We start from the raw sequence: 21,017 nt of genomic DNA, 5'->3' as shown, positions 1-21,017 counted from the left end.
GTCATTGATAGATGGCAATGAAATGTTGATGTGTGTGCACACATCTTCTGCATAAAAAGCTCCCAGAGGGTGTAACTGTAGCACAAAAATATTTATTTACTCAACGCTTTTCAATGAAGTTCTAAAACTGAAATGTCAGGGATAAATTAAGGTGTTATCTTGAGTGAATAACTTTCCATCTGACCATTGAGGACCACAGAGTAGTAAGATTTAATGATAACTCACTGTGCTGTTTTACTATTGGTCCAATAAAAGTTTATGATCAATGATTAATAATCATTGATCATAGAGGCTCTAATTTGACCAGACAATATTGATCAGGAATGGCAACATGATTGGTGAGCTGCTCACTGATTTAACAGTAAGCTCTGTGAATTAAGACCAATGAAATCATCTTATAAAACTTAAATTAGATTCCAATGTGGGTCTTGAATCTAATTTCAGGTCTCAAAACTAGATCTTTGGTTGGTTCGTTTAGTTGCAGATATGGTTATGTCAAACCAATGGAAAATACATTTATTTGGATAATCTCCGTTATCCATGGTTTTACTAGGGCATAAAATGAATGGAAAATATATAATAATGAATATAACTGCCTGCCTATATTAAGATGAGCTCAAAATGATTAAATAAAAAAGCTAAATTATATTCTGGGGACATGTGTTTTGGATGCAGAATTACCTCATGAAGAGCAACGACTAGTTAAAAGCATATGATTAGTTCAATTCAACTGTGGTTGCCTGCTTTTTCCATACAGCACAAATAATGAAATGCGACTGATGTGACCAGCCTCAGTTAATTGGTATCCATAGCAACAGGTGGCAGCAGGACCAATTGCAATGCAAATGGCCGTGTAATCAAAAATTGTGTTCCACAGAACTATCTACACTATTAAGTGTCACCCTGTTTGCTCCTGTCCCTTAATTGGATGACGCATCATATATGTCATAAGTGGAAACATGCAATAATGTTAAAGAGCTGCACAAATGGTATTAATTTGAGTTTACTGTATGCTTTTTTTCATCATATAAATATCATCACAGTGTGGTATTTGTGTGGGCTGTGCCCTACATCTATTATTATCTTAATTATGTTATATAATTAATTTAATAACAGTACATTGTACTCACATATATCTGTATTGCTACTGAGAGGACTGCAAATAAACACACATATATAAGTTCCTTCAGACAAGGCTCGATAGTAAAGTAAGAGAGGAAATTAATTAATTCAATCACAGTGTGATTAAACCTAGTAGCTCATTAGGGTTCAAACTAATGATGTGACTAGATGGACATTTTCTGTAAATAATGCACACATTCTTAAGATTCCTTCATATAAATTCTGGTAAAAGAAAAACATATTAATCAAGTGCACGACTCATGAGGCAAGAAACCACAGGATGGCAACATGTTATTTAAACTGAGGATGACTATGGCATGATAACAGCCACTTTCCACAAATGAGATCGCACATAGGGTTTAGCAAGGCATGGCTGAATAAAAATGTTAATGAGTCAATAAAAGGTTCAGCTTTTAAATCAAAACTGTTCTAGGAAATTACTTATGCCAAAACTTTAAAAGTATGTTGAAATTAAATGGCAACATCTTGCCACAATCCCTGTCTAACAATGTTTGGCAACAACAATGTTTATAGAAAGTTTCAAGCATAATAGCTGTGGTCCCATGCTGTTAAGCAGGGAACTGTTTTTGTGTGGCTGACTGTGCACTTTCGCTAACGACCCATTTCAGTCATTACAAATGCAATGTTCCCAGAGGAAGTAAAAATTCAAGTCATAATATGCAGTTTACAAAAAAAGGCACTGATTTCGCATCTCTATCTGTCTTACCACCAAATCAGGATCCTGCATGAGGCTGAGGATGACCTCGTAGAGTAAAGGTCGAAGATCGGATTTGAATTTGACAGAGATCCACTGTCCTATTAGCCAGATGACTCGTCTGCGTATCAACTTGTACCTTGAGAAGGGAAGAAAAGAGGAAGATGAGTTCATGATACAAAAAAAACTTTAACAGCTTTCATCTCTGCATTGATTAGCCATATTATAATTCTAATCTTATCTCCCTGATGTAGCTACACTATGGATCCATTAAAAGCAACTGGGACAGCTTGTCAACTGATGAATTGGTTGCCGTCATTTCTTATGGCTCATGTTGAAATTGCTTTTGTCCGTGGCATATTTAAGGTATAGACTTCATTAGCATGTGTTCTCTTAGGAAGAGAGCCATACCGCTGTCCCTCTATACCACATATCAAACGCCAAGACAATGTCTAATTTAACCCACAGGCTGGTTGTTCTCATTTCAGTTTGTATGGGTATGCCACCAGATTAGAGGATTCAGAGAGCTAGAGATAGTGCTGCAATAACACAGGATATTAGAGACACCGGTGGAACACGATGGATTACACATAAAATGGGCTCAATACAAGGTCCATGGGACAAACTGAGAAAAAAAGGCAAAAGTGTTTTTAAGGAATGATTATGTTGTGCATTTTTTTCTTTATCATAAATGGTACCAGCAAACCCAGAAGGACATAGTAGTCAGAAAAGAGGAAAAAAATAAATAAGGGAAATGGCCTTGATCAAAAACCCAATTCATCATAAATCCTCTGGAGCCAAGTAATGTATGATATGAATTAAAATGCACCTCGCTTCATGCCTCAAATTGGAAGCACTGCATGTTACGAACTGATTGTTTTTCAACAGTTGTATTGGGCAGATGAGTAGTGTCCCTTGGCATCGGTATCCGAGGCTGAAATTGTGTCCGAGGAGCGCCTTGACGGAAATGAGAGGATGGAGGGATGGAGGAACGGAGAGTTGAGCGGATAAAGGATGGGGGAATTACACTTCTGGCTTCCTGTCAAAATATCCACAGGGAGCTAGAAACCAAAGTCTGGGCCACCAGCCAGGAGATACTATACAACAGCATGACTCAGGACGTGGAGATGGCAAACACTGTGTGGATGTGTCTGTGTACGGCATGCACAAATGAGAAAAAGAGTTTGCTTGTATAAATAAGCACAATAGCTTGTTCCTGGGTTTTGTTTAGATAATTGGTTTAATTGATTTCCAAAAATATATCTAAGTAATATTTGCCAGAGGGTTATGAAATGTACATACATTTTTTGTACTGAATAATGATAACCATCACCAATACTAGTAAGGTATGTGCCATTTGGATTTCTCATTATCTCAAAAGCACAAGATGCCATTGGGACACTCCTGGGCTAAACTGCTTAGAAATGGTGGAGCACACAAGGAGAATTAACTAGCACCCAATTACTTTTAAAGTGCAAGCAAAGGCAGCCAGACGGATCTGATTTTCTACAGGCTTTTATGGAGGCAGCAACATATGGGATTGTTCCAACGTGATAGGTACGGAGTCGCCAGTGGACAATGGCCATGGAGGCATTCCAAAAGCTCTAAACTTGGCATCCAAATACTGGCACTCAGATAAGAAGTTGGTGACATCAAGAATAGAAAATTCAATTACAGATGATAATCTGTCATTATCTTTCACACTCACTCATTTGGGGTGAATACACAGGATATTTGAGCTATTTTGGTTAAATTTTTCTAAACCTAGTGAGGGAGATAAAAAAAACTGGGTTTGGACTGGTGACAGAAAATAGATATTGACAAACCATTAACTGACAAATCATAAACTGATAATTATTCACTAAATCCATTAAAGGATGGAAAGACAGGTGCACATGGATGTTTTTCCATCCGTTAAAGGTTAAACACGACTCATCAAAGCTTAACCTGCAACCTCCAAATAGCTGTCAGCGACCCTTTCCATATTTCCAGAGTCCCATTATCAATGACAAGTGGACACACTGTTTCTTTGCTTCCGTTCTTCAGATATTTTGCCATTGTAGGGCAATGTGTTTTAAAGGTAAGGGTTATTGATGGTGCAAGACATAGGTTGCTTTTTAATATTTTCTGTATTTATTAACACTGAAATACAGTGAAAACAACGTTTTTGTCATGAAATGTAATTACGAAACTCAGTTTCTCCAATCTGTATACTGTAATTTGGGTAAATATAAAAGATATATGACTAAGGATAGCCTGGAGCCTGAGCAAATAGTATTACCAGTGCATCAGTAATCCCACTTATGTATAAAAGCACAAAAGATAAAGGATTTTGCCATGGGTCAAAAGGCGGTGCAGAACACCTTAGTGTAGCCTGTTTAGTAGAGTGAGCAATATACTCTCTAGGAATCAATCTATTCACTTAATGGTGTAAACAACAAGAAATAACATTGCTAGTCACAAAAGGAGCAGATTAAATGGATACAGTACTCAAGAAAACTATTCACTATGGCAAATACTAGCATACTAGGAGCACAGAATTATTGAAGACATCTACTCAATAAGGATAAGGACTGCATTTTCTAACAAAACTCAAAAGTTAACTATTCACTATGGCAAATACTAGCATACTAGGAGCACAGAATTATTGAAGACATCTACTCAATCAAGGATAAGGACTGCATTTTCTAACAAAACTCAAAAGTTAACTCACAACAGGCAATGTCAAAATGCCAAAGTGTCTTGCAGCCTTCTATTCTGCGTTATTTTACCGTTTGTGTTCTGTGTTGTGTCTCCTGTAATGTTTAGTTAGTCTGTAACTTTGTGTTGCTGCTGATGCCTACCTGAACAGGTCTCTCTTGTAAATGAGACCCTGGGTCTCAATGAGATTTTACCTGTATAAATAAAGGTTAATAAAATAAATTCTGGGAGAGTATTACAGTGATGATAAAACACACTGTATCTGTATCGTATTTAAGTGGCGAACAACCTTTTGGCTTTACTAAGATGTCAGTGTCCTCGTTGTCTGTTGATCAGAGCTAACGTTACCAGAGGTACCACACTCTTACTCGCCATTTGATTTCCCTTCTCACACCTCTCCCTGCCCCTTTCATCATGTGTAGTTTCGGACACATTCCCTCTTTCCTCTGCCATAGAGCTGCCCCTTTAGAACCGCAAGCTGCCAGCTTTATCACAGCTAGAGTTATTTTAAATGTGCATTGCTGCTCCTTTGCGGGTTGTTTTGGGTATCTAGATGATTCACACACATGTCCAACTCATTGTAATTAAATTAGTATGGTTATAAGTGAAGGTTTAGCATGGTTCTTAAGTAAAGGTTTAGGTTTTTATAATTTAGTTTTTTTACATGCTGGTGGTGGTAGCCTGGAGCGTGTTTGGGGCCTGAAGCTTGGTCAGTAGCCACAAGGCTGCTTTTTTAACATAAATATAAACAATGTGTTCTATTGTTATTTGTTCCTATGCATGCCATTCAAAGTAATCTCAGTCAGCAGCTCATTTGGCAGCATGACCGCGTCTCTCCTCATGTAGCGCTGAACGCACACAGGCAGGAGTGAGAGCGAATACGTTTGGTTACAGGGATGCTGAGAACATCTTTCTTTTTTCTGGTCTTCCTTTCACATCCATTGCACCCACATAGGGTACGGCTGTTAGTCTGTGTAATGTCATTGCAAATATGTTTTGATGCCCTTTTATCAAAGTGAAGGGTAGGTCTTTACATGTCTAGTTGTATGAGTTCCACTGAAACGAGAACCAGCCAGTGAAACAGACAAGCAAACAATCAAACGCTCCCTCCCTGCAGCACACACAACACTGCCGCTTTATGCAAGTGAGAGAATGATTACAAAATGCAAATGACCATATGGCTAGTGCTAGCTACCTCTATAAAAGAAAATGAAAATAGTAATTCCTTGACACACAAAAAAATAAATGCATAGCCTATCAGAGACAAACCTGCACATTATATTAACCCCTTTCTTTGTTGTCACTAAAGCCTTGTTTCCACCGAGCGGCGCAGCTTGGTTTGGTGAGGCTCATCCCGCTTTTATTTGCGTTTCCATGGTCAAAAGTTGGGTAGGGTCCCAAAATAAGTGAGCTGAGCCGCTCCTATTATTGGGACCCTTCCGTTGGGTGACCAAACCTTCTGTGAGCCGACTGTGTAAACAGTACACCAGACTTTTTTTCAGCGTTCACACACAACGGACAGGTAGCAAATGCTGAGTAGATGATGATTTCGACAAAAGGTGTTCTGGATTCCAATCGCTTAGTATGCCTTTAACTAGATCTCACTGATCAAATAATGCATCTCTGTCCTTGAGGATAAAAGGAAGGACACCTAAACATCAAGCAGAAGACTCTACAGAGAAGCTCTGGAGACAGCTGATGGCATGCAGTGCATCTAGGTCCTCATCTGGAAGTGCATTAGCTCATCCCATTGTCTCAAATGTTTTCTATATTATATATATGTCTCCCTGATGCAGGGAAGCAACAGTACAATGTTGTGTTCATGTGCAGGCAAGGCTGAATAGTTATTTATTTGCATGACACCACTTGTCACAAGTAAAATCCTCACAATCCAAAAAATCAACACTTTTACAAAACTTTTAAAATTATAACCGCTATCTTTGTAACTCTGGGAGTTTATCATTTAAATGTATAACATTATTAATCAATGTGTAATATAAGGCTTCAGCCATTGAATTGACAGAAGTTTTAATAATACATACTTCATTACGACTCCATGCAGAGCGAATTAAAATTTTTAAATATCTCTAGCCGTAACATTGCATGGTAGTTGCTGGAGCCAAGTGAGCACTTTCAACACTGGAGAACATCACAAAATGCCCCGGGAATTGATTCAGAAGCAGGATTGATGAGCATCATCAGGATCAATAAAATATAAATGACGCCCTACCCTAGGGAAGGTGCAAAGTAAGTGACACAGACAAATTGCAGGCTGAGAGACAAACGGGTCGCAAAAAATCCTGCAGGTGTGGGAGCAGATGGGTGCAGACCTCAAGTCCAACCCCCAGAGACTGTCAAGGACAAAGTTCGTTAAGCTGTTCTAAAGACACTGGTTTCTAAATAGAACAGCTTTTTTTGCGGCACCGTTTTTTGTTTTCAAACATACAAATTGCATTCCCTTCTGCTTAGTATAATGTTGAATTTTGTTATTCTTTGTGATGTGGATCAAGGTCCAAATAAGCAATCCGTATTAAAAATGCTTAAACAGCAAAGCATACCCCGAGGGCCAACAAAAGGCAGGCAGAGCATCATGATCTGGGAATGCTCTGGTAACAGCAACAAATGTGCACCAGTCAAGTGTGGCAGCCAGAAAATCTGTTTTGCGTGTGGCTTCTGGCCGGTGCCGAAATAGGTATTGTCCTTCTGCCTCTCGTAAGATATTTCCAGGTTGGGGAAATATTTCAGCCAAGTCGCTTATCTCTTTTTTGCTAGACTTATTCAATTCACAGTGTGGAAAAACTAAATCAGATCAGACTGGTGAGTCCTTTAACATCTGGATGAAATGTATAACTTTAAAGTAGAGCTGACAGGGGTTGAACGAAAACATCCTTAGATAATACCCTATCTGTCAACCAATCAACAAAAAACATTTTGTCCTCAGCAATAATGCAGTACAATGGCGTGTGCGAAATGCCTAAATTCCCCAAGCCACAAGCCACAACACAAAAAGAGTTGATACTAATCAAAAGGACTAAAAAAAACAGTGGGTTGAATCAAATTCAGCTCTACCAACAATGACACACCTGGAAGAAACCCAGAGGTAGGGGAGGGGTGGGGGACCAACCTAACAATCATAGAGAAACAATTTAAATATTTTGTTCCTTTTTCCTTGTATGTAGACTACACCCACGTGTGCGTGCGTGCGCATATGGAAACAAAGAGAAAAAGCACAGGTGTTCTGCATCCCTTAGCTCTCAGGATGTTCTATTTATGTTGTATCCTACGGTGAGACTGATCAACATTCGCAGTGATTGTGTTTTGCCAAAGTCAGTTTGTCAAATACAAACTCTTAGGTAAAACTTTAAAGATCACAATAGAAATAGAGAATTTCAAAGTGTGGAGGTAGACTAAACTTAAAAAAAGAACAAAGCAAAAATGACCCATGTACAAATGTATTCACACCTGCACTGTGTGGGAGCAGAGCCACAGTGACATAAGCACGCCTGTTCTATGACGTCAGGACCAACCTGAGTGGACCGACCTTATCAGTGCTGCAGGCTTTTTCTTTTGATTACCTTGGGGTCTGTGTGTGCAGGGCACTTCTTTGTTCCACATATCACTCTCACCACCTGGCATTGGGCCACAGTCCTCTCAGCTCACTGTTTATATTTACTGCATCTGACCACTACTAGACCAACAATGAGGTGTATTGAGTCTGTATTACTGTTTTTCAAGTTAAACCATGCTGCCTTCGACAAGTCTAACTGCTGCATGATTCTGTGAAACAGCAGCAGTTGTTGTTAACTTGGCCATGACAAACAGTGACTCAAAGCACCTGTTGGCTTCTAATAAGCTTTTTGGCATGCATTGACTGTGCTGCTGATTGTGATCAATATCTGGACAGAGGTTAATAGTCAATTGGCTCCACTAAATTAAATGTTTACTAGGGAATGCATCAGGCACCACTAATGTCAGAAAGTGAGCTTACATACGGCATAACAAACCATTTTAAAAAGGAACACCTAGTTTCACCATTATTGGTTCAAGCGTATATAAAATAGGTTAGGCAAAATGTGACATATTCAAGAGGCATCACCTTCTTAACAGTGATGCATTTAAAAAGGTAATACTGCATACTAGAAGGCCTGAGCAATATTAGTGAACACCTGTACAGTAAAATTCAACTCAATAGACCTAAGGTAAGACTATCACATACAATCTTTCTTGGAGATTAAACCTTGTGGTTGTTTTTGAAACTAAGTGTGATTTGGACTGGAAAAACACAAGATAATCCAAGCCTCAACAAAAACTAACTTAAAGGCCTACTTCACCGGTTTGACTATGAAGGTGTATTGAATTCTGAGATCCTATGTAGTATAAATGTGCGAAAAAATGTTAAATCAGTTCATCCTAGCCTGAGAAAAGGCAGAAAGAGTGTTGATGACACTGTGATGTCACGAGAAAGAGAAATATAGGGTTAAAAAACACTCTTTCTGCCTTTTCTCAGGCTAGGATGAACCGTTTTTTTTTTTTTTTTGCACATTTATACTACATAGGATCTAAGAATTCAATACACCTTCATATTCAAACCGGTGAAGTAGGCCTTTAACATGAAAAAGCTTCACGTATTCGTAACAGGCTTTTGTGTTTTTTCCTCCACCAAGAGGTGGTATTTCTTTCTTAAGGAGAACATATTGTATGGTTCTTTAATTTGTATACTTAACTTTATTGTTCAACATATAATACCATAATAGAATGAAAATGTCCTAAATATGCTGGGAAAGTAAGAAATGCAACACTCCTAACACAATACCTGTTATGGCAGACTTGCAACTCTCCGAGAAGCTGGTTCTTGAACCACTCGTCGAAGTCAACGTTGTCAAACAGCTCATAGGCTGCGAGTCCCACTGCATTGTACACTGCATATAAACAAACACAATAAAGATGAAAGTAGTTAGCATTTAGTCAAAGTACTACAATAGGACTGAGAATATTACACTTTTAAGAAATATAGGACACAAAAAAAGCATACGAGTAGTAAACGTTGTGGAAAGAAAATAAGACACAGAGTAGCTCCATGGGAACAATCAGTGTCTTACGTTCCTCGAATGACATGAAGCACTCGAGTAATCCAGGGCATCAGCTACTTTTGAAAAGATGTTCTTCAAAGGGTATAATTATTTTAATACAATACACAATTTATCCCTTGTGAGGCTTTATTTCAGTATAGAATTTGATTGTTTTTTTTTGTGGGCTTAACTTCTTCATAACTCCCCAGTGCAACAAAACAGTGACAACTAGAAAATGCAATTACTGTAAAAAATTCCAGTGCAATAGCAGGCTGCTGAATAGCGGATGCGGAGTTGTATTGCTGGATGAACACCCCGGAGCTAAACTGCATAGCTTGAAAAGCAAGAAGAAGCTGGATTGTACCGCTCGATAAATAGCTGGGAGCTTTACTGCATTGCTGGCTTAACTTTGTATAAAGGAGAAGCTGAAGAAGTATTAGCAAATGGAATCATAAGAAAATAATAAAAGAGGGCAATATATAGTGTAAGCGATGGAAGGTGTTGAAAAATGTAAGTTATACAGACTGAGATGAGTGTTGAGAAGATTTACTGAGGTATAATGTATTTGTCTGAGTTAGAATAAGGGTTAATACTCAGCTAGGGTCTTAATCCTTCAAGTACTGTCATGCACTAAGAGGAGTTCAGGTGTGTGTCTGTGTGTAAAGAAAAAGTAAATAAAATATTTATTTTGAAAGTCTTTAGCACTGAAGAAGCCTAGGCTAAAAGTAAGCACACACATACGCCGCGCGTGTGTGTGTGCACGCATGCGTGCGGCCTGTGTGTCTGTCCTAGTTAAAGAAACCACAGTTCACTGCAGATTGACTCCTGGTTCAGACTAGTCACTTAATAGTGATGATGTGAGAAAGTGGAGGGAGTTTAAATAGCTGTTATAGTTAAAGATGTTAGTAAGGACACTGTGACACCAGAGCTTACAGAACCTGTCTGAACAGCCAATCATAATCAACTGGGTGTCTTGTCCCCATCTGTAAATAAATGGTTGTCATTGATATGGTAACTACTGAGAGACTCTTGGGACAGAACATTTAATTATTAGAGATTAACCTGAGAATTCCCACTCAAACTCAAACAGCACATTTGGGTTGCACTGCTATCATGCTGAGGTTCAGAGCACCAGATACAGTCCCCTCCGTAAGTATCGGAACAGTGAGGCCAATTCCTTTATTTTTGCTGTAGACTAGAAACATTTGGATTTGACATCAAAATATGAATATGAGACAATAGATTAACATTTAAGCTTTAATTTCCAGGTATTTACATCTGGATCTGATACACAACTGAGAAGATGGCATTATTTGTAAAGGAACACCACATTTTTAGGTGAGCAAAAGTATTGGAACAGATAGACTTAAAGTAAATTAAAGTGATAGTTTGTTGTAAATCCTCCGCTTGCAATAACTGCATCAAGCCTGGGACCCATTGACATCACCAAACTTTTGCATTCTTCTTTTGAGATGCTTTTCCAGGCTTTCACCGCAGCCTCATTCAGTTTTGTGTCATTACCTTGCTGCATGATGAAGTATCTTCCGATCAGTTTAGTTGCACCTTTCTTTAAATTGGCAGACAGAATGTTTCTGTAGACTTCTAAGTTCATTTTGCTCTTGCCATCATGTGTTGCTGTGTTGTTGTCAAGATGAACCTTTGCCAAAGTGATGGAAAGGCTAAAGTTTGGAGAAAGAAATTATCTGCTCATGACCCCAAGCATACAAGCTCATCTGTGAAACACGGTGGAGGCAATGTCATGGCTTGGGCTTGCATGGCTTCTTCTCGGATGGGCTCATTAATCTTCATTGATGATGTAACACATGATGGCAACAGCTAAATGAACTCAGAAGTTTACACAAACATTTTGTCTGCCAAAGAAAGATGCAACCAAACTGATTGGAAGATCCTTCATAATGCAGCAAGATAATGACCCAAAACACACTACAAAAACAACAAAGGAGTTAATCAGGGTCAAGAAATGGAAGGTTTTAGACTGGCCAAGTCAATCTCCAGACTTAAACCATATAGAGCAAGCATTTTACCTGCTAAAGAGGAGACTGAAGAGAGTAAACAAACAGCAACTGAATAAGGCTGCGGTGAAAGCCTGGAAAAGCATCAAAAAGGAGGATTCAAAAGTTGTGTGATGTCAATGGCCTGATGCAGTTATTGCAAGCGAAGGATTTGCAACAACATATTAAGTCTTATTCACTTTAATTTATTTGAAGTCTATCTGTTCCAATACTTTTGCTCACCTAAAAATGTGGTGTTCCTTTACAAATAATGCTATCTTCTCAGTTGTGTATCAGATCCAGATGTGAATACCTGGAAATGAAAGCTGAAATGTTGATCTATTGTCTCATATTCATATTTTGGTGTCAAACCCAAATGTTTCCAGTCAACAGAAAAAATAAAGGAATTGGCCTCACTGTTCCGATAATTATGGAGGGGACTGTATATTTGTGTCTGCTTGCTTAAATAGTCACATTGTTTGAAAGGGGAATTGTTCCCATCCATGGTAAACAGGAAACAAAATAAAAGCTATTTTAGAGACATTTTGTTGTTGGTAAGTATACTGTATCTGGAAAAGAGACATAAGAGAAAAAAACTACACAAAAAGATGCCCTTCAGGCAGAAGTTGGTGAAACGCTAGAAAGAATGTAGAGGGCACGCAAAAGACAAATAAAAAACATGACATTAGAAAAAAGATGACCGAATGAGAATAATGTAATAAATACAGTGAAAGGGACAGAAGCCATAGAAGTGGAAGAGATGTTTTCCGTCAGCATTTATAATGTATATTTTTTTTAATGCATTTTTAGATGAATAAATATAGAATAACAGAGGGGGAAAATACAAAGACGGAGTAGGGAGGGAATTTAATGGAGAGAAACTAATAGGTTGTACACTCATAATTATCTGGTATTATGCAGGGCTGTTACGGGCTAATTAGGATCTCCAGTATGTCTGACTGTGTGTGATTGTTTGTGTGAGAGACAGGAAGAGAGAAAGCAGGGAAAGCAAGGGAGGGATATGAAAGAGACTGTTGGTGGCTGGCTCAGCAGAGTGATCCAAAAGCTTATGGAGCATTTAAACATTCCACATACGTATGCATCCTGACAATAAGACAGATGGATGGAAGGAAGGATATGCAGAAAAGATGAATAGTCCAAGGGTGTTGAAGCAGTGGCCCAGGCCCTTATCGAAAAAAAAAACAACACTATTAGGAGTGACTTCTTATAGCTAAATAAAACCAGAGGAAATTGGAAACTCTCATGCAGAGTAATGAGCATTTTACTTTTGAGTCTATCCTTCCCTTGAGTAAAGACTGGGATTAAAAGGCAGCTAGTTTCCTCACTGGTCCCATTTCCAGTAGATACATTAGTAGTTTGGTTATCACATTTTGTGTGTGCTATGTTTCTGCTTTTTTAACTGGCACAGTTCATCTTCCCTTTGAGGTATAGCTATTTAGTGGTCTAACGCATTGCTAAATTATTCAAATGTGATTTTCTTAAGTGTTCAAATGTATTTTAAATGCTCACAAAGAAGCATCTCAGAGGGCTAATGGTATACTTAAATATATACTCACTCAGTTTTATGTAAAATATTTCCGAAAGAGGGGTTTAATGCTTCTGCCAATGGATCATTAAAATGACGAATGTGGAACTGATAGAAGAAGCTTCAGAAAAAAACACTGCTACAAATGTGGTTCATTCTTGGTTGATAGTGTCTCGTCAGCTCACTGAAGCAAGCCCAGGCATATACTGTTCAGTTGTGGGCTCAGAAAAACACAACCTATTTTTTTGTATATAATTCAGGTCTATAATTGTTCTGTCACCATTAGCCATATTGACTTATTTATGTTGTTGAAAATAATTAAAACTTGCTGTTATCAAACACCCTTTTGGCTCTTCAACCGGCTTTAGCTCTCACAGCCACAATCATCTGCCAACGCTGCTACCACAGCTTCATCATCAAGATGCCTGTTGTTTTATCAACACTGTCAACAGACTGCTGAGATCTCTATGGGCATTGAGCTTTAACAGTGGCCCTCTTAGCAGGAAAAGGTGAAAGAGATAAACATTATACCCATGCATAAGAGAGATTAAGTGAGTAAGAGAACAGCAGAGCAAGTATTGATCACATTATAAAAATTCTACCAAAAAACTCACCTGCATCCTTCAGCCGCATCTGAACAGGGTCTTCCACATTGGTTGGGCCTGCAAAGGAAGACACATACTCTTGTTGTAATATCCAAGAGAAGACAGACATGTGTATAAATGCATTAAGAAAAACATTAAAAAGTCACAACTGAGATGCAATGCATAACATATTGAATTTGTATGACATGATTGGAGTGGACAAATATTAGACAGCTCACAGTGTAACACAATCAAATCCAATAGCATCAAAAACTGTCTCAAAAATATTCATAAAATATAATTGTATAATTAGCCCATTGAATTTTGCTCCTTGCATTGAAAGGTTAAGAGGTTTGCTGAAAAGAGTGCAGACTTTGCTTTTGGCATGTTATACCCGAATTGACATTCAACTCACCCTGGAGATTCTGAACCATTTCCAGTAGCACTGGTATCAGTGTCTGGCTATAGTTGTGGAAGATATCCAGGAACAATACTTCTGTACAAGGCTAAACAGAACAACAGGAGAGACAAAAAGACGATTGAATTAGCAGAATACACTGCATGTGAAAGTCAGCACAATCATTCACATTTTTCTGGGTTATGAACACATGAAAAAATGTATGTTAAACACAAATACATTTTTATGCAAAGATGTCGAGCAAAAGGACACACACAAAAAACAATGGCTAACAAAACCTTGCTCTCCCAGTTCAATAATAAGTCAATGAGACACTGTCAGGGGATTGCTGTGTTTGTTCAAATGGTAGCCCATTCACCTTAAGTAGATAATTGATTTTAAATGTCACAACTAAATCAATATTTAATAAGGTGGCTGAAAGCACAGGCTCAGTCAATTAATGAATGCATACTCTGTGTTATATACAGTAGAGTATGTATATCCATGTCTGTGACATCTCACAGCATGTGCATGTATAACCTTTCTGCTCAAGTGGGAAGAGGTCACACAACACGCCTAAAGCCAATCTAGCACAAAATCCATTCTGTTGAGAAAATACAGACAGGTGGTGATATTGATAGGTGGATGTCGTTGATAATAGGTCATTAGAATTGGTGACCATGGAACCAATAGATGGATAGTGACATATGATCATTGAATCAGCCCAAGCAATTGTGTCATCACAAAGGTCAAAAGAGAGCATGCCCTTTGTGGAAAAGTGAAAAGGTTCCTGAATCATGATACATACATCAAAACCAAAACATCTGTATGGCCGGGTGATGAGAAGGAAGCCCTTTCTGCGCCCACGCCACAGATACAGTTGCATGGAGTATGCTAAAGCTCATTTAGACAAGCCAGATTCATATTGGAAGAAAATGCTTTGGACTGATGAGACAAAAATTAAGTTATTTGGTCTTTATAAAAAGCAGATGTTTTGGTGCAAATTGCGCTGAATTGTTGAACGATGTACAGATACACAATCTGCAGCCATATGTTCTTGCATGTCTTTGGAGGTGATCTGTGGGTTGTGTGCAACCATTCTCACAATCCTCCACCTATGCCGCTCCTGTTTTTTTCTTGGTCTGCCATGCCTGGGTTTAACTGCCACTGTGCCTGTGTCCTTCCATTTCCTGACAACGTTCCCTACAGTCGAAATTGACAATTGAAACCTTTGGGAAAGCTTCTTGTAGCCTTCCCCTAAACCAGTGGTATTCACTATTTTTTTCAGGAGAGCCGCACTGACAGGACAAAGTCAGCAGGAGAGCCATTTTTGCCGCAAAGTATCAAAAGCTTTAAATCCAGTCATACATAAGCATGCCTGCTTATTAATATGTAATTCTTGAACAAGTGTTTCCCACAGTATTTTGTGAAACTGAGGGAACCCAGTCCTCAGGGGGGTCCGGGGGCATGCCTACGGAAGAAAATTTGGTACCTTTTAACCCAGAATGCATCAATCTGGTGCACTTTTGGAGGAAAATTAAGAGTTGTGTGACTGTGTACTATTATCTGGAATAATTTGGAGACACTGGGTCACATAACATCAAAGCTATTGAATAATAAATTATTATCCTACTTTTTATTCAAATATTTGTTAAAATTGTTTTATGAATGACATATTATCAATCAAAATGGGTGTGTTCATATAATACCCCCCTGGAATAAATTTTTTTTTACCTTTCAAAAGGTAAATTCATCCATCTGGTGCACTATGAGAGGAAAATTAAGAGGCTAATTCAACTGTGTCCTATGTGAGCTGTTTAGCAGCCTATTATTTTTCTGGAATAATTCAGAGACATTGGGAACCCTGCCTGATCAAAGTGAACATACAATATGCAGTTTAGCCAAAACATTTCCTCGTTTGTGGAGCTTTTCATCTGTCCACCTGGTGCCCAACTGGTTCTGAATAGACATCTATCAATGTACCAGTAACCAGCATGAAATGTTGAAATCGCATCCAAGCTAGCATTGTTGCGGTACCGTGCGTGTGGTTGCCAGGTTGTTAAGTGTTCTCCAATTTAAATGTCCAATTTAGCGATATGAAACGAGATCTATTTTTTTTGCAAATGATTTAATATATTCCATGTTCGTGAGCATGCCTGTGATAGACGGTATGCATAACATATTTTTATTGACCGTGAGTTAGTTTTTTCCCCCACAGCCCAATCTATCCAAGAGCACATTCTCCCTTGTAATGCATGAAAACCGCAAATCTGGCAACCCCGCTGTCAGTCAGCGTACGGCTGAGCAAGTTTAAATATATTATTTTCTAGTCTGTATTTCCACCTTGTAATGCCGTTGTTGACTTATTCTTTTATTACTTATTTGTATGAGAGCAGCCACGTTAGTTTAACAGGTTTGATGTTATAGATCTGCTTGTTTTTAATGGTTTTATGAAATATCTGTATTAACTGCATGATCATATCACAGTATTTTTTTATTGCCATGCGAGCCGCACATAGAAGCTTGGCGAGCCGCATGCGGCTCGCGAGCCGCGCTATGAGTAACGCTGCCCTAAACCATGACAATGAACAATCTTTGTTTTTCAGATCTTTTGGGAGCTGTTTTGATGATCCCATTCTGTCTCACTTCAGCAGAGAGTCAAAGAGAAGTGCAACTTGCATTTAGGCACCTAAAATAAATCGTCTCATGATTAAACAGACATTTCTATGAGGTTCAAGGCTTAACAACATAATCCAACCAACTTTGTGTTTAAATTCATCAGTTTTACATGCTGTTACAGGCATTAAAATCAACAAAACCACAAGGGTACCCATATTTTTGCACAGCCAGTTTTTCACATTCTATTTTATTTCATACAACCAAATACTGCTTTTCAAAAAATCTTTGTTTGGAAAACATCCCAGTACTTAGCTGTTCCTGGTAAATTAAAGACATACCACTTTTATATTTTTTTTGTGAAAGCAGAGTCAATTATAATGCCGGCTGAGAGGGGTTCCCAAACTTTTTCATATGACTGTATATACATAAACATGCGTGTGCGTGTGTTTTCTTACCCGCAGACTGTATTTCCAAGAGTCGCCACCTGTTTCTTCAACAGCTGGAAGAGAAGACGTGTTAGAAGAGTGAGTGGGTGTTAATGGAGGACTGGCAAGCTAATACTGCAAACAAGCCTGAACTATATTGTGAGGTGACATGATTATCTCTGAGGAAATGCTGCTCTAGAGATCATGTCTGAAGTAATGTAAATCATCTTGTCTGGGTAAAAGTAAAAATGTGTTTTTACCACACACTCAAGTGTTCTGTAGAACTGAATTCAAATGTCAACACCTGTTGAACTACTGCATTGGGCCCGTGTGGCCTCAGTTGTATAAAGTGCTGTGTCTGAGCAGTCAGTCAGTGCGTCTACGTGCAGACTCATAATCGGGTAAATAAACGAATAAGACTTCAACAGGACTTTTTAAAATGCATGTATTTATCCGATCTACTTCGCACACAAATCGGCACATTAACGGACAAGAGAAGTCGGATAAGAACACCTAGTTAACTTGTTCATTGTCGGCATTCTCTCTGCATGTATACAGGGATCGGATATTGCATATCGGAGTTTGCTTCTGCGCCTGCTCGAGAATCCCTGCGGAGGATTTCACAAGGAAGTGGAAGGAGACGACGTAAAAAAATAGTAGGGTGATTGCATAGATAGTATATAAAAAAAATATATATATATATATATATATATATATATATATAAAATATTGCCGGAAGGGAACCGGACGTGGCTCTATAACCACTTGTTGAAAGGGCTACAGCCTGGCTACACTGCCACCTAGCATAGTGGAGACAGCCATGCATTGGACATTTATCCGATTACTGAAAGGCCATGTATACTCAGACAAGTAACACGGTCCGTTCGAGTGTCTAGTTCGGTCTGAATGTGATTATATCAAGTCAGTGGGGGCACTAGGCTGCAAGGAAAATATAATTTGTCACTGACATCTCAACAGCTGCAATACCTACAACTCAACCCTACCATTTAATCTATTTCAAAAATCTATTTTTTCAAAGAAAATCCACATCAGCACTTTAATCTCTGTAAAAATCCAAATGAAATCTCGTATTACTTTTAAGGTAACATATTATGCTCATCATCTTTATGATCAAAATTTTTATTTTGATATCTACAAGAAACTGTTTTCATGGTGTAGTGTCCAATTTGTTTTTATATTTGCCATTGCTAAATCTCCATCTTTTCACCCTCTGTGCAAACACCGAACCTTACTGCATGAACACAGCCTTACCACTATGTTAATCCATAAAAAAGCATGCACATAAAAATATATTGCTGAGTATAGGAATTGTAAAATTGGCTAAACCTAGCTAATCTGTGCTTCCCCCGAAACATGTCTGTAGGTCCAGATAAATCAAGATGTGGCTTCAGCCTGTGTATCTGGGGATGTGCTATTACCAAAGCTCTCAGGGTCTTCTTCCCACATTGCCAGCTCTTCCTCTGTGAGAAGGAAGTAGTGTGAGACAAGCCGACGTCCAATCTCTGTCAGTGTGGGGTGAGTGAAGAAAGCTGTCTTGATCTTGTGAGCCTCCAGGCTCTCTGGTTTACTGTCTGAGAGAGGGATAGGAAAAGAGGTAGAAATGAAAAACTCTTAACCATTAATCAATCAAACACACATTTTAATATACAGTACTTCAACTCATATGTGCACTACTGTCTTCTGTTCTAATCTAGATTAATGGTGATACACGGTAGAACTCAGTGCAAAATAAAAATGACAGTAAGTAAATTAAGCGTATATGACATAAAACTATGCTGCATACTCAAATGGCTCTATTTCATGAAAAAGCTTTAGAAATGGTGCATACACTAGTTACAAGAACAGTGGTAATCATCTTATGTAGTCTGCATGCTAACTTGATATCTATAAAAAATACCGGTAATTGTCATAGTTTCAAATAAAAATATCTCTGCTCTGCGCCTGGTCTTTTTTTTTGTAACCATTTTAATATAAAGAGCCCATACTAAGGGACTCCCTCTAATGCTCTCAGGCACGTGTGGGGCCTTATAAATAAGTGAGATGGCTGCTTCTGACCTGAGATACTTAGTTAAGGCTCAACTTTTCCTTTCGCTATGTAGCTCTATTACTCTGTAGGGACATATATAGTTCTCCTGTTTGGAAGTAAGGAAAAGGTCTGGCATCACCGCACACTCAATATTCAAAGGACATCCAGGCATATACACATGAACCACAAAACATGCAACTGCTCTGTACGACTGCGGGGAACGATAATCAAAACGACACACCATAGGCCATAAAAGCAGGCAGAACAAAGACTGCGTAATGTTCTCCACAGCTAATGAGGCACTGGAGGCCTCTGACAGTCTAAAACAAAGATGAGACACTGTGAGGTGCGGTGACGCTGACAGTATGACAGCGTTGTGCCATTTAAAACACATCAACGTTTAGCATTTCCATATCAAAAACTCAAGATTAATTTGTCTAGCTTTCATGTGTATTTTCTTTCTTCTTCTTCACCATCTGCGATTCTTATCACTCATCCTCTATGTCTTGTTACTAGTATCACTTGTTTCCATCTTATTTTCTTTCTCCACAGTCCTCTCATATCCTACCTTCAATATTCTTGTTGGGTTTGTAGGCGTCGTTCTTTACAATCAACTTGATGAGGTTCATGCATTGAACGATGAAGCGCTCAAAGGTGACTCCCTCTCCCGCGGGTGTGAACACGTAGCTGACGGCAAATTCCAGGGAGCGCTGGATTAGGGGTATGAATGCGCATGGATGGTACTCCAGGAAATCTATCAACTACATGGAACGAAGGGCAGAGAAGTACAGAACAGGACAAACAGAGGGAAAGTAAGAAGGAGATATAAAAATGATTTAGAAGCTCTAAATGCCTATCACAGTCCTTGAGTAAAACCATATAACCTATTCATTAATACTGTGACTCACATGTTTTAAATGAAGCAGTATGAATTTGTAAGTTAACTCACAGCTTTAGTGTACAATATTATTGTCTTCTCCAGCTTTTCTCTGCACGTGCTATCTGGACCAACCTGTCGACCTGAAACAAAAGACAGAAATACAGTATTGTCACGGAAGTATATTGTATGCGAAGCTACCAGCCACCAAACTCTAGCTATAGCTATATATTTAACACACAGATATGAGAGTGGTATATTTTTGTTTAGCCTACTCAGGGGAAGAAAACAAATACCCATATTTCCCAAATTTAAAATGTTTCATTTCATAGTATTTAAACATGGCCCAATAAACAGAGAGTGACATTATGCCTTAATGGATTAGTGTTTGGCTCTATAGAAACACTTGCCCTTTGAAAAGACAAAAAAAATCAGGGCAGATGTGTGGAAATTCTGAACTTTAAGCCTACGACGCCTACATAAAAAGGACAGACTGCATGAAGCCCTCATTAGAAACCGCTGTGTCAAATGTCGATAATACGATTTAAATTAGTTACAATAAATCAGAGGGAACCTTTTCAGTATGACACAAAACATTGAATGAGTAATTATCTCAACATGTGTCTGATCTGGTCTATTGAACACAGCCAGGACAGTTATTTCTTGTTAAAATGAGTCTGAAAAAGATTAAAAGAAATACACAGAAAGAAAGAAAAAAGATGCTCTATAAATGCACAAAGATACTTTTATCTTGGACTGATGTGAAAGGAAGTATTTTGTCAAAGTTCAAATGCCCCCATTCACCTTCCTGGCTTGTGAGAGTTTCATGGTCCCTTTACAAGTGTTGGCGTATAAGATAAAGTTCAGTAATAAAGGAACTTAAGAATGACATCACTCTCGCTGA

The 21,017-nt window shown here is 38.5% G+C and overlaps 1 protein-coding gene across 2 annotated transcripts in view; it reads right to left on the bottom strand.

Annotated features, from left to right (window-relative positions):
• The window catches only part of ipo11 (importin 11), a 163,918-nt gene that overhangs the window by 81,238 nt on the left and 61,663 nt on the right, over nucleotides 1-21,017 (bottom strand). For both annotated transcript variants that reach the window (XM_080048154.1, XM_080048155.1), the window contains exons 9-16: nucleotides 20,186-20,256; nucleotides 19,805-19,997; nucleotides 18,629-18,781; nucleotides 17,220-17,263; nucleotides 14,164-14,254; nucleotides 13,779-13,826; nucleotides 9,351-9,456; nucleotides 1,850-1,976 (exon numbers count right to left, since the gene is read on the bottom strand). In XM_080048154.1, the coding sequence (XP_079904280.1) occupies nucleotides 1,850-1,976; nucleotides 9,351-9,456; nucleotides 13,779-13,826; nucleotides 14,164-14,254; nucleotides 17,220-17,263; nucleotides 18,629-18,781; nucleotides 19,805-19,997; nucleotides 20,186-20,256 (833 nt within the window). The remainder of the gene's footprint in view (nucleotides 1-1,849; nucleotides 1,977-9,350; nucleotides 9,457-13,778; nucleotides 13,827-14,163; nucleotides 14,255-17,219; nucleotides 17,264-18,628; nucleotides 18,782-19,804; nucleotides 19,998-20,185; nucleotides 20,257-21,017) is intronic.

This window comes from Ammodytes marinus (assembly GCF_949987685.1).
Source record: "Ammodytes marinus genome assembly, chromosome: 2".
NCBI lineage: Eukaryota > Metazoa > Chordata > Actinopteri > Uranoscopiformes > Ammodytidae > Ammodytes > Ammodytes marinus.
The sequence above is the reverse complement of the archived record's forward strand: the minus strand, read 5'-3'. Positions and strand labels throughout refer to the sequence as shown.